Source organism: Oncorhynchus gorbuscha, linkage group LG24, assembly GCF_021184085.1.
Source record: "Oncorhynchus gorbuscha isolate QuinsamMale2020 ecotype Even-year linkage group LG24, OgorEven_v1.0, whole genome shotgun sequence".
NCBI lineage: Eukaryota > Metazoa > Chordata > Actinopteri > Salmoniformes > Salmonidae > Oncorhynchus > Oncorhynchus gorbuscha.
Window position 1 is genome coordinate 16,408,071 of NC_060196.1, and position 14,637 is coordinate 16,422,707.

Genomic DNA, 14,637 nt, shown 5'->3' on the forward strand with positions numbered 1-14,637 from the left:
TTTGCCCCACTGTATACTGAGATCATGTGAAACTTAGATTGCACACAGTTGGACTTTATTTAACTAATTATGTGATGAAGGTAATTGGTTGCACCTGTTACGCTTGTTGACGGAAGGATCGGACAAAGATGCAGCGTGGTAGGTGTACATCTTACTTTAGTCAATGAACACCGAAAAAAAACAATAAATACAAACGAAACGTAAAGTTTAGTAGGGCTAAAGAGCACAGTACCAAAACAAGATCCCATAAACTACAGGTGGGTAAAAGCTGCCTAAGTATGATCCCCAATCAGAGACAACGATAGACAGCTGCCTCTGATTGGGAACCATACTCTGCCAGCAAAGAAATAGAAAACATAGTTCGCCCACCCTAGTCACACCCTGACCTAACCAAAATAGAGAACAAAAGGGCTCTCTAAGGTCAGGGCGTGACAGCACCAGATCTTATTTAGGAGCTTCATAGCAAAGGGGGTGAATACATATGAACGCACCCTTCACCAATTTGGACTATTTTCTCCATTACATCAAATCAAAATCCATTTCAAAATAGGAAAAACACGAAGGGGGATGAGTACTTTTGCAAGTACTTTTGCAACTGGATTTATAACCAGTTTTAGGAGGGCATTTAATTAATTTTTATGTTCTTCCCCGTTGCCCCTCCTTCTCCCGACAGTAGGGCCTGGGCCACTCCTCCCAACATTTGAAGGTGCGGTGCCCAGTTGATAATTACCCCGTTAATTGCCTCAACTAAAGTATACCAAAACTAATTTCCATATAACATATATACATATAACAACAATATGATGCGGGAGAATGGGTGAGTTGATGAGCGAGGGGAAGCAAACGAATCCAAGCAGCCTTATCGGTCTACTTTGAGTACATGGTTAGAGCATGCGTAATTTACAATGCCAAGAAGATCAAGACGAGCGGATGCACATGTTGCATTAGCGTTGCTACAAACTCAGAATGAAAACGACTCAGATGGTGGGGGAGAAATGAATCATGACATCGCTCATGATTCGTCTTCTGATGCCGAGCCTCAGCCTGAACGTACTGTACACCTCCGAGGCCTAAAACACAAAAAGCTAGAACTGTGTGCACCCAGCAGGTGCCCGAGCCACCACCGAATAAAACGGTGAGACAGGAGAGAGGAAGGGACGGCACTGTTCGGATAAAACAAGCCGGTGACAATGGGCGATTATCGTCAAAAAATGTCATCATCGAGCTTTAAAATAACATCAGTAATGCACTCACCAGCTTTCCTTGTTTATGTGACATGAACATGCTCCAACTGATGCCATTGCGTTAAGATGCACACCATGTAAGCAAGACCTGACAATAATAGCATTTTATTACTACTGTCATATGGACACTTATATTCATTACAATGCCATTATTGCTATTGTGCTGATGTAGCCTACCCCCATCACCCTCATACATGGGCAGAAAACCCCCAAGCTACTGAATAGGCTCCTTTCGGCTACTTTACGGTCGCCTACCATAGCTCCTATTTCCCAGTGCCAGTGGTGTTTACCTGTTGTAACCCGGCACTCCCTTGGAATGGCCCCCGGGCGATCACCAGTCTCGTGACTGACGGCTCAGCTCCAGTTCCCTCCACCCTCTTTGTTCAGCTCACCGTTTCACTTCATTAGGTAAGACACCTTCACGGTTGCACCGTTTTTGACGGCACAGAAATGGCTGTATCCCAAATGGAACCATATTGCAGTGCTTTTGACCAGAGCCCTATGGGTCAAACGTAGTGCACTAAATATGGGTGCCATTTGGCGTCATAACAGGTATTTCCTGAGAAATGGCATGTGAAATGGTGCGCAGTAATAATCTATGAATTACTTGTTTGTTTTTAAAACAGGCACCATTTGGTACCAGGTCATTACCAGTTGTGTTACATTGTTGTAACTAAGTACCAGAAAGTATGAATTAAAATAACATAGTTTCCTAGTAAATTCCATGTAAATACCAATGGAAATAATACTGTGTGACCTCCTACACAATGATGCTCCCCCTTTCGTCCAATGAGTGGGCAGTTCCTTCTAAAAGAGGTCCTTCTAAAAGAGGTGTGTGCTTTGGATAGAAGAAGTTCTGTCATGCATGTTTGCTATATATCCTGTATTGTAGAAGTCACGGAAGCCTCGGAAGAAAGTGTGTGAAAATGTAAAACAATCTGTTGTTGAATAATGTACTAAGTTCCACCCTCCCATGCAGCCACGGTGTTAAAGGATGTCATACATTCTCACCTGGCTGCACCCTTTAAAGGGCACATTTGGCTTCAAACAACAACAAAGTGATCACCTTACAGATGGCCCCTTTAAAGTTTTAGAAGCACCCCAGTAGATTATGAATGTTCAGACTCTGTTACAGCCACAGTAGCAGGAACACTCTATGCTATTTTGGATTGCTTGGCTGTTGGATAAGGTAGTAGCAAAATACTGCCTGTCTATACCAATGAAACTCTGGGTTGTCCAGTGTAGAACCAGAATGAAAACAGACTGGTACCCAGACCAATCCTGTCTACATCCCAAATGGCACGCTATTCCCTTATATAGTGCACTACTTTTGACCAGTGCCCTAATTGCCATGGTCAAAAGTTGTGCACTATAAAGGGAAAATGGTGCCATTTGGGATGCAGACCCTCTGCACATTCATTACAGCTTATACCATGGCCGTCAAACTCACATTTCTCTCCTCTCTTGCCATCCGCTCTACCCCTCTTCTCTCCTCCCCAGGTATATGAGTTGACTCAGGAGTTTTTCCAGAATGGGAAGCCTGTGTGTGCTGAAAGCCAGAACAGCGTTGGGGTGTTCACGAGGGACGTGGTGCGCAAGAAGATCACGCTGGACCCCGACGATTCGGAGAGCACCAAGAGACTCAAGCTGTCCATGCTTCAGCAGTACCTCAAGGTGTGTGTGTGTGTGTGTGTGTGTGTGTGTGTGTGTGTGTGTGTGTGTGTGTGTGTGTGTGTGTGTGTGTGTGTGTGTGTGTGTGTGTGTGTGTGTGTGTGTGTGTGTAGGGTGGGTAGGGTGGGTAGGGATAGGGTTGTGTGTGTGTGTAGGGTGGGTAGGGATAGGGTTGTGTGTGTGAATGTGTAAGGGGGAGGGGGTCCTCCTGAGAGACTATAAAATATGCTAGAGCTCTAGTTAATGATTGGAATGCATTAAATACGCAAACATTATGCAAATCCAATAACGTTCCCATCTAGGTATGTAAGATTGCTTTATGTGTTCCAAGAAAACTCGTTTTAAAAGGGCATTTCTTTCTATTTTTCCATATTAAATCAACAGTGCTGTATTCTGAATCACTCATCTCTGGAGAGAATTGGTGCACCTCTATGGCCTCTCGCACAGTTCTGGTTCAAGCCAGTTCGTTATACGCAGATAATTGACTGAAGTAGCGCATGTGATGCTCCTGCTAGGTTTAGACTTGCACTCTCACGCAAGTCTCACACAATACAAGAGTTTATGACATGCTTTATGACTCAACTGAACAAGCAGGTCAGGAAATCAAGCGTAAATAGGTGCGGCAGGTAGCCTAGTGGTTACAGCTTTGGGCCAGTAACCGAAAGGTTTCTGGATCGAATCTCCGAGCTGACAAGGTACAAATCTGTCGTTCTGCCTCTGAACAAGGCAGTTTTTTAAAATATATATTTTTATTTCACCTTTATTTAACCAGGTAAGCTCATTTACAACTGCGACCTGGCCAAGATAAAGCAAAGCAGTGCGTCACAACAACAACACAGAGTTACACATAGAGTAAACAAGCGTACAGTCAATAACACAATGGAGATAAAAAAGGAAGTATATATACAGTGTTTGCAAATGGCGTGAGTTAACCCCCGGGCGCTGACGACATGGATGTCGATTATGGCAGCCCCCCGCACCTTAAATGCAGAAGACACATTTCAGCTGAATGAATTCAGTTGTACAACTGTAGGTATCCCCCTTTCCCAGAAACTCTGGCTAATGTTAGCTTTAGCTACATTATCCTGTTTATATTAGCAATAGCTTCATTTAGCTTGGTAATGTTATTACTCCATCCTTGCTCCTTGTAATTATACCCAATAACTCATTGGATTCAAATTAGTGTTGATCACTTAAAGGTCAGTTTGCTAATAGAAACAAAATGGAAGCCCTTTATTACGCGTAGAGCCAACTCTACAGGGCATCCAGGAAAGAGAAAGATGAGGACGACAACAACAATTTACCTCAGGAAATATAGCTATTGCAAGCCTTATTGTGTTTGTGTATTTATTCAGTTCGTTTCCTGGTCCACCGGCACTCAATTATTAGGGCTACATCCCAAATGGCACCTTATTACCAATGTAGTGCACTACCATTGACCAAAACCCTATGCACTATGTAGTGGATAATGTGCCACTTATGTCCAAAGTTTCCATTATTGGCAGCCAAGGCCATGATTTAAGAGTTTTCCTCAGGGGAAACGTTAGGCTCTGTTGTTGAGGCTCTAGTTAGGTAAACAAACTATTGGGTTTGTAGACTTGAGCTAAAAAATTACAACCCAAAGAAAGTTTGATAAGATGTCATGGCCAATAAATAGGCAATTCAACTAGGATTAAGTAGCGCTTTGGCAGAGGAGGTTAATTTGGCCTCGATTCAATAAGGAGTTTTAGCCAATCAAAGAGTAACAGAAAAAAAAATCTACTTGAAACAAAATAGATACATTTGACCAGAATTGAACAGACTTGTTTGTCTGTGTTTCTATCCAATGCAGCCATCGTCTGGTTCCTCTTTAGGTTTCTTCCAACCACTGTTCTGCTACTTGCTCTCTGGGCTCCTAGGCTGGGTTATTAAAAAGAGCTTCAATACATTTGACTGATTGATTGATTTATTGATGAGTTGATTGATTGATTGATTGATTGATTGGAAAGAGGTGGAGAGTTGTGAGAGCAGCTAATAAAGGAGCTCAATTTGATCTGAGTCAACCTATCTTTGTTTGTTTGTATGTTGTCCTTCAGGTGGAGAGTTGTGAGAGCTCGTCCCCCAGCATGGACGAGGTCTCGCTGAGTGAGTTCGGCGAGTGGACCGAGATCCCAGGGGCCCACCACGTCATCCCGGGAGGCTTCATGAAGATCGTGGACCTCTTGGCGCAGGACATTCCGTCCCGCGTGATGCACCTGGGGAAACCCGTCCGCCGCGTCCACTGGAACTACTCCGCCCAGCAACAGGAGGAGATCGCTCACGGCGACAACAACAATCGGCACGACGACGGCGACCATAACGACGACCAACGTTGCCATGGTGAGCCCAACCCCAATCCGGGTCACGCGTACCCCATCAGTGTAGAGTGCGAGGACCTCGAGTCGCTCCCCGCCGACCACGTGATCGTAACCGCCTCGCTCGGCGTCCTCAAGAACCGCCATGAGGCGCTCTTCTCACCCTCGTTGCCCGAGGACAAAGTCCTCGCCATCGAGAAGCTCGGCATCAGCACCACTGACAAGATTTTCTTGGAGTTCGCCGATCCCTTCTGGAGCCCCGAGTGCAACAGCATCCAGTTTGTGTGGGAGGACGAGGCACAGCTGGAGCAGCCGGTCTACCCCGAGGAGCTGTGGTACCGTAAGATCTGCTCATTTGACGTGCTGTACCCGCCCGAGCGCTACGGCCACATGCTGAGCGGCTGGATCTGTGGCCAGGAGGCACTGCTCATGGAGCGCTGCGACGACGAGACAGTGGCCGAGACCTGTACCAAGCTGCTGCGACGCTTCACAGGTCAGTGTGCATGTCTGTGTGTTTGTCAGTGTGCATGTCTGTGTGTTTGTGTCATTGTGACATTGACATGTGTCCGTTGACTCTGTGTGTCTGTGTGTGAGTGAGTGATATACAGTAACAATGGGAGTTTTCTGAATCGAGCCGCAGCTTTTATACAGGTCCAGCACTAACTAGATTTCAGCTACTCAAGGTCTCCCCGAGCTGACAAGGTACCAATCTGTCATTCTGCCCCTGAACAAGGCAGTTAACCCACTGTTCCTAGGCCATCATTGAAAAAATGAATTTGTCCTTAATTAAACTGACTTGCCTAGTTGAATAAAGGTAACATTTTATTGTTCTTTTTATGGATCAAATCATGTGTTCTTGATGGAGTGAGGACCACTGACCTAAATAACTCACTGAGATAGGCCATCATCAGCATTCCCTCACTGAGTATGAATCATGCTCTGTGCTTCAACTCATCAGTTTTGGGAAGGAATACTTTTACACACACACACACACACACACACACACACACACACACACACACACACACACACACACACACACACACACACACACACACACACACACACACACACACACACACACACACACACTGTTACGAGCACACTGTAACCTTGAGGGCTGAATGAGTGCAACAATACTGTGCTCCCAGTGAGTCACGGTGACCCATTGAAGAGTCATTCCACTTATTCAGCCCTAGTGCGCCTCTAGGTGTACATTAAATACAGGAAATGAGATCATCATGTGACGTCATCATTCCGAGCCTTGAGGTATATGGCTTTTCCCAGGGGAGAGGTTTGGGGGGCTGATGCTGAATGAGACACATAGACGTCCGGCAGAGTGATGGTGTTGAATACATGTGCATCCCATAACAACTGGCCCAGGGTCAGTTTTAGTCACTGTGATCTTAATAGGTGGAGTAAGGATTGGATGAAGAAATGCTGATCCCACAAAGTTGTTAAAGGAGTTGCCTGTGGTTCTGCATCCCAGACATACATGCAATATTCTCACAGAAGAGATGAGTGAGTCTCTGCCATAGCTGCTCGACTGTATCAAGTTGTCTTTCACCCATGAACAGGCCCCTATAAAGAGTAATGGTGACGAAAAGAAACACAGCAAATTGAAAATGGCGGCAACTGTGGTTGAGACTCATGTGTCTTTTTTAAGAGAGAACCTGACAGAAAATCAATTGTTCGATTCGACATGAGACGGGAAAAATTGCTCTCTTACGTTAACGCCATATTAAGGTTCCCGCTCCGTGGAAAACACTGTAAATGATAGTGTAGACAGGACACACACAGTTGTCTTTGGGCTGCCCTACACCGTGAAGCAAATAATTACTATTGATCGAGATTAGCCTTGTGGCTCTGTACAGCTTCAGTCTTTTTCATATTGACAGTGAAAATAGGTTAAGGGGTATAAGGTTGAAATAGTTTAGATAAAGGTGTGTGTGGAATGAACATGAAAGACTTTGACAGGGTGACTATTACGCTATAGACGGGGTTGGTTGTTTAGCAGCAAAGCCGACGCGTGCCCTACTATGAAGCAAAACAGACGGGGTTGGCTTTGATTGTTGACAACATGTCATCTATATTTTGTCTCCAATGTTTATTGAAAACATAAATGCGTTTTCACAATGAGCACTTGTTGTCTCTTAAATACATCGTTACAGTTGTCGGTTAGCTAGTTGATAGGTTGCCATTTGGGATGCATCCCATCTCACGGGTGTACAAAGCTCAGTGTTGTGGCTGACAGTAAGTGACTGTTGTCCTCCTTCGAGGACTAACTTATCCTCTGGTCAAGCCAGTTAGCTGACAAACAGATCATTGGAGAGTCCAGTCTAGGCTTAGCATATGTCACCGACCCGGTTACCATCACTTAATGATGACGTCAGAGGCTTTCCTGGACTCACACACGCACGCCTCACTAGGGCTTCACAGTTACGCCTCCCTATACAGCCAAGCCAACGGACACAATAAACCATAAACCCTGTCTTCTGCTCTGAGCGATACTCGCTGCCTGCTCTCACATTGTTTACTTCCATAGGGAGAACCCCCCTCACGGAGACTCATTAACCCACACACTGACACACTCCCCTGATGTAGGTCACTTCGGTTTACTCCCCTACGAAGCAGATTCATTGCAGATGGACTAGAGTGTGTCTGGCTTCTAAGAGGGACCGTAGTTGATTGGATTGGATGTAGATTGGATTGGATGTGTTGGAGGATCACCTATGTTAGATGGGTAGAGGATCACTCACCATGCATCGCCATTACCTTAGGAAACTTTCAATGGCTTATTTCCACCTGCGGAAGAGTTGTGTGTGTGTGTGTGTGTGTGTGTGTGCGCACCCGTGCCTGTGTGTGAGAGAGAGAGTGTGTTGGTGTATGTGGATGTTGATGTTTCAGTGTCCACCCAAATGGTTTATATTGAACTGACCATCCTCTCCATCCACCTCACTGTTCCTCCCTCTTCCTCCTTCTCTCCCTCGTTCAGGGAACCCCAACATTCCTAAGCCGAGGCGGATCCTGCGCTCATCGTGGGGCAGTAACCCTTACATCCGTGGCTCCTACTCCTTCACCCGGGTGGGCTCCAGTGGGGGTGACGTGGAGAAGCTAGCCATGCCCCTGCCTTACACCAAGAGCACCAAGGCTCCGGTAAGAACTGCTTCTGGATCTGGATGCAGACTTGGGTTCAAATACTATTTAGGGTATTTCAATAACTTTTAAAGACATTTCAAAGTAAGTATTTAGACTTTTTTTTCTTTCGAAATTGAAGTAGTTGAATATTGGAATGCATTTGAAAATACACTTGGGAAGTATTGGCTTGTATTTGAAAATATGTATACAAGTATTTAAATATTCCATGCATTTTAACCCAGGTCTGTTTGGTCCTAGGGCTATTTGAAATATAGTTGTGAATATTTCTAGGAAGTTATTTGCAAATACTTAAAAATTTGGCCACATTATTTGAAAACAGTCCAACAGAAAATAAGTATTTAAATAACACGTACTTAAATATGCATGTATTTGAACCCAGACTGGATGTAGTGTATCAGCTGGGTTGTGTTAATTAGGGCACACCGTAGCGAGACGTTTCAAAACATTGCGTTTTTATTGAACAAGTTCGGTTAGTACCTCCCTGTTTCACTCAGTTTCAAAGAGTTTTCTACTTACTGAAACATGACTCTGATTAGCTAAGGTGCTGTGACAAGTAAGGAGCAATGTGCCAACCACGGTGGGTTATAGGGTGAAAGGCCTTCCCCAGTGACTAAGTGGTGTGAAGCGTAATGAGAATGTATTTACTTTCATTAGTCTCTGGAGGCGTGATGCTTCTTATCAGCCACGCAAGGAACTCGTAGCATGTTATCACCATGCCACCTAGTAAGGCAGTAAGGGATGTGACAGTCACAGTGTTGGATCAATTATGAATCATGGGTCTTGGCCAGCACCTTAGCCCCTGAAACCTGACGCATGTGTCCTTATCTTAGTGTGTGTGTGTGTGTGCGTGGTTCTGTCTATGTGTGTGTGTGCGTGGCTACTGTGTGTGTGTGTGGCCACTTAAAGAGTGTTAAAGGAGCAGCGTGACCTTCGAGAAAAAGAGTGACGGATCGTCACAAGCAGCCTTCTTACATATAGACAGAGCCTAAAAGAGCTCCCCATGGCTGCATCTAAATGGCTCACTATTCCCTATATAGTGCACTACTTTTGCCCTACCTTTGACTATAGCCCTATGTAGAGTATAGGGGGGGAGGCATTTGGAATGTAGCCCCATGGCTCGGAGGCAGTAATAGGGTATGCATAACATATGTTGGGTCATGACGACTTTCACTGGTTTGTTAAGGTCTTTTTTTTTCTTCTCGCCCCTCCTCTCTTCTCCATCTCTGCCCTCTCCTCTATCCACCTATCTCCTTCTCTATTGTATTTCTTCTGTATGCCTCTTTATCATGACATTTTTTTCAACCTCTCTCTCCTCGCCCTTCCTCTCCTCTTTACCCTCTCAGCCTCTACAGGTGTTATTCGCCGGGGAAGCCACCCACCGGAAATACTATTCCACTACCCACGGTGCATTGCTGTCGGGACAGAGAGAGGCCACTCGTCTTACAGAGCTTTACCAGGACTTGCACAAAGAAACCACAAAGCCTAACATGTAAAAACGACTAATGAACCACTGACTAGTGATAAAAAAATCAAATAAACAACTTGTGTTTTATGATTTCTATATTTTCATATTTTTTAGATTAAGTTATGCATGTAAAAGCATAGTAGGGGCATTAACACTTATAATGATGATAATGATGAATACAGTTTTTACTGTATTGTAGATATATAGAGAGGGAGAGCGTGGTAGATTTGACCACTTATATGAGATGTACTGTAAAAAGGCTGCAAAGTGTGCTGTCATCTCTTGTCCATCAATCTGTTGTTTAAAAATATATATATAATAACACGTCTATAATTTAACTGTTTTTTTGTAAGTGCCTTCTTTATTTAATGTCATGTTATTGAAAACAAACAAAAAATGATGGCAAGAATGAATAAACTTGTATATTAATGTGAGAAACGGCCGTGTTTAATTGTAATGCCATTTGAATGTGTCCCAGACGGTTCCTGTCGAGGACAGACATTGGCAGACGCTGACACTGTGTTCCTTAACTCGACCAATCATAGGCGAAGACACTGAAGCACACTGTGTAACTGTGCCAAGGTAGCAGATGGCAGTGGAGCCTCAGTCAAGTCTTCACGCCTCTCAGATGTGTTATTATGTGTGTTTGTTCTTTCCTTGTGTGTGAAATGAAACGACGTGCTGTTGCTACATCAGGTGTTTACCGTTGCAAAGCAATATTGGCTCAGTTAGCAGAACTAGATCTGAGGGATGCAATGCAACAAGACTGCTTCAGTTCCAATAGCATATTTACATGTGCAGGGATACTGGAGTGATGGAGGTATATATGTATAGGGGTAAGGTGACTAGGCAACAGGATATTAGATCAACCAGAGTAGCAGCAGCTTACATGTGAGTGGGTGTGTAGAGTCAGTATAAATGTATGTGCATATTATGTGTGAGTGAGTGTTTGGGTGACAGTGTGTGTGAGTGTGTAGGGCCCTGTGAGTGTGCATAGAGACAGGAAATATACTGAAATAAAAGGTCTGTGTAGCTATTTTGTTAGCAATTTATCAGTCGTATTGTTTGGGATAGAAGCTGTTCAAGAGCCTGTCGGTGTCAGACTTGGTGCACCGGTACCTCTTGCTATGCGGCAACCGAGAAAATAGTATTTTTTCACACCGCCTGATATAGAGGTTCTGGATGGCAGGCAGCTCGGCCCCAGTGATGTACTAGGCTGTCTGCACCACCCTCGGTAACGCCATGTGATCGAGGGCGGTGCTGTTGCCATACCAAGCAGTGATGCAGCCAGTCAATATGTTCTCAATGGTACAGCTGTATAACCTTTTCAGGATTTGAGGGCCCATGACAACTCTTTTCAACCTCCCCGAGGGGGAAAAGGCACTGTCGCGCCTTCACGACTGCGTGTGTGTTTGGACAATTTTAAGTCTTGATTTGGACTTAAAGCTGGCTACCTGCTCCACTGTCGCCCCGTCGCTGTGGATGGGAGGATGCTGTACCCTGTTCCCTGTAGTCCACGATCAGCCCCTTGGCCTTGCTGATGTTGAGGGAGAGGTTGTTGCTCCGGCACCACACTGCCAGGTCATTGACCTCCTCCCTGTAGGCTGACTCATCGTCGCCGGTGATCAGGCCTACCACTGTTATGTCGTCAGCGAACTTGATAATGGTGTTGGAGCCGTGCGTGGACACACAGTCGTGGGGTGAACATGGAATACATGAGGGGACTAAGCACACACCTTTGTGGTGCCCCTGTGTTAAGGGTCAGTGTGTTGGAGGTGATGTTGCCTACCCTCACCACCTGGGTTCGGCCTGTCCGGAAGTCCAGGTTCCAGTTTCAGAGGGAGTGTCACGGTTGTTGTATGGAGGAGACCTAGGGCGCAACAGGGTAAGCGTACATTCTTCTTTAATAAAGAAAGAACACTGAACAAATTAATAAAAACAACAAAACAAACCGTGATGCAAATATGAGTAGTGCAGACAGTCAACTAAACATAGAATAAGAACCCACAAATACTCTAGTCAAAATGGCTACCTAAATATGGTCCCCAATCAGAGTCAACGATTAACAGCTGCCTTTGATTGGGAACCAATTCAGGCCACCATAGACATACAAATACCTAGACTTACAAAAAAACCTAGATATAGGCAACTAGGGACCGTCGCTGGAGACCCCGGGCTGGGGACCAGTCGCTGGAGACCCCGGGTTGGGGACCGTCGCTGGAGACCCCGGGCTGGGGACCAGTCGTTGGAGACCCCGGGCTGGGGACCAGTCGTTGGAGACCCCGAGCTGGGGACCAGTCGTTGGAGACCCCGGGCTGGGGACCAGTCGTTGGAGACCCCGGGCTGGGGACCAGTCGCTGGAGACCCCGGGCTGGGGATCGTCGCTGGGGATCATCTATGGAGGCTCTGGACTGTGGATTGTCGCTGGAGGCTCCGGATTGTGGCCCGTCGCTGGAGGCTCCGGACTGTGGCCTGTCACTGGAGGTTCCGGACTGTGGCCCGTCACTGGAGGTTCCGGACTGGGTACTGTCGCCGGAAGCTGTGGACTAGGTACTGTCGCCGAAAGCTCTGGACTGCCAAGTCGCACTGGATACCTGGTGCGTGGTGCCGGTACTGATGGTACCGGGCTGGAGACACGCACCTCATGGCGAGTGCGAGGAGCAGGCACAGGACGTACTGGACTCTGGAGGCGCGCTGGAGGCCTGGTGCGTGGTGCCGGCGCTGGTGGTACTGGCCTGGGGACACACCTCAGGGTGAGCACGGGGAGGATGAACAGGACGCACTGGACTCTGGAGGCGCACTGTAGGCCTACTGCGTGGTGCCGGCACTGGTGGTACTGGGCTGGTGACACGCACCTCAGGGCGAGTGCGGGGAGCAGGCACAGGATACACTGGGCCATGGAGATGCATTGGAGATCTGGAACGTAGAGCTGGCACAATACGCCAAATGCCAGGAGCTGGAATGTAGCGCACCGGGCTATACTAGCGCTTTGGAGACACTGTGTGCTCCACCGCATAACACAGTACCTGACCAGTAACCCGCTCCCCATGGTAAGCACGAGGAGTTGGCTCAGGTCTCCAACCTGATTCAGCCAATCTCCTCATGTGCCCCCTGAAAAAAATATTGGGGCTGCCTCTCCATGCTAGCCGTGTCCATGTCGCAAACTCCATTCTCCGGTATCCCACCTCGCACTGTTCAATTGAATCCCAGGCGGGCTCTGGCACTCTCCCTGGGTCGACCGACCACCTCTCTACCTCCTCCCAGGTTGTCTCCCACTCATCTTTCTCCCGGGTCCAGGATGTCCACTCCTTTTTAGCACGCTGCTTGGTCCTTTTATGGTGGGTTCTTCTGTCACGGTCGTTGTATGGAGGAGACCAAGGAGCAGCGTGTTAAGCGTACATTCTTCTTTAATAAAGAAAGAACGCTGAACAAACTAACAAAAACAACAAAAAGAACCTTGACACAAAATATGAGTAGTGCAGACAGGCAACTAAACATAGAATAAGAACCCACAAATACCCTAGACAAAATGGCTACCTAAATATGGTCCCCAATCAGAGACAACGATAAACAGCTGCCTCTGATTGGGAACCAATTCAGGCCACCATAAACATACAAATACCTAGACTTACAAAAACCACTAAATATTCAAAAAACCCTAGACAATACAAAAACTAACATACCCACCCTAGTCACACCCTGACCTTACCAAAATAATAAAGAAAACAAAGATTACTAAGGTCAGGGCGTGACAGGGAGATGTTCAGACCCAGAGTCCTAAGCTTGGTGACGAGGATAGGGCTGCTGATTTAGGATCAGTTTTGCCTTGAAGATCACAAACAATATTACACAGACAGACCGACCTGATCCTTGATCAGCACTCCTACTGTGAGACACTTTATGAATACAGGCCCAGTGTTTGATTATATTTGTCTAGAGTTTACAAAGGATATGACTGCCATCTACAGGATAATAGGATGTACTATATATGGGACTCAAGTGTATGGCGGTCCCAGCAGTTTTTCCATCTGTTGTCTCTAGTTACTTGATATACTCCATGTAACAGTTCATCACCAGCCTAGACTATGACCAGTGGTAGAAATGGGAAAGGGAACCCCCAAATGTAAAATCCTTGAATTCACATTTTCCATGTCAAAACGATTACAATCCAGGAACCAGGTTCCCCCTGGAATGCCGAATATGAACCGAACAAGTTAGGACATGTTATGTCATGCCATGCTATGACATTGGTAAAAAAAAAATCAATCCATCTCCACCATTTAGCTCAGCAGCAACCAGCACTAATGCGTGTCATCGTCTTGTTGACAATAAATCACTGCAGCAAAGCAACAGTCCATGACCTGATAGTAATGGAAGGTCACCTAGAACCTCATCAACACCTCTCTATGGCAGGCCTGCTGACACATGACTCTCGCTCACGCTTTCTCTCTCGCTTTCGCCCTGCCCTCACTCACGCAGTCGCAGGCACAAATACAATATCAACAGTAACGGAGAGTAAACGGCTGACCGATATCTGACTAATGACCAACTAGTGCCAGGGGTTAGGGGTTGAGATGGTCATTAATGAGTTGGAGGTCAAAGGTGAGACTGAAAGGGGTTGGAAGGTTAGAGTCGAACCGAACCTACTGTGGTGATAGATTCAACTTTTGGATGGGAAAAAACTCAAGTGTGTGTGTGTGGGATAGAAGGGGAAACTTCCCAGAGGGCCTTAATTGTGTGATCATTATTCTTATGGATAAGATTA

The 14,637-nt window shown here is 46.1% G+C and overlaps 1 protein-coding gene across 1 annotated transcript in view; it reads left to right on the forward strand.

Annotated features, from left to right (window-relative positions):
* LOC124012768 (spermine oxidase-like) overlaps window positions 1-10,313 on the forward strand; it is a 29,267-nt gene extending 18,954 nt beyond the window's left edge. Inside the window, exons 4-7 of the mRNA XM_046326713.1 lie at window positions 2,745-2,918; window positions 4,991-5,741; window positions 8,244-8,404; window positions 9,751-10,313. Of these exons, the coding sequence (XP_046182669.1) occupies window positions 2,745-2,918; window positions 4,991-5,741; window positions 8,244-8,404; window positions 9,751-9,900 (1,236 nt within the window). The 3' untranslated portion in view covers window positions 9,901-10,313. The remainder of the gene's footprint in view (window positions 1-2,744; window positions 2,919-4,990; window positions 5,742-8,243; window positions 8,405-9,750) is intronic.
* Window positions 10,314-14,637: the final 4,324 nt, after the last annotated feature.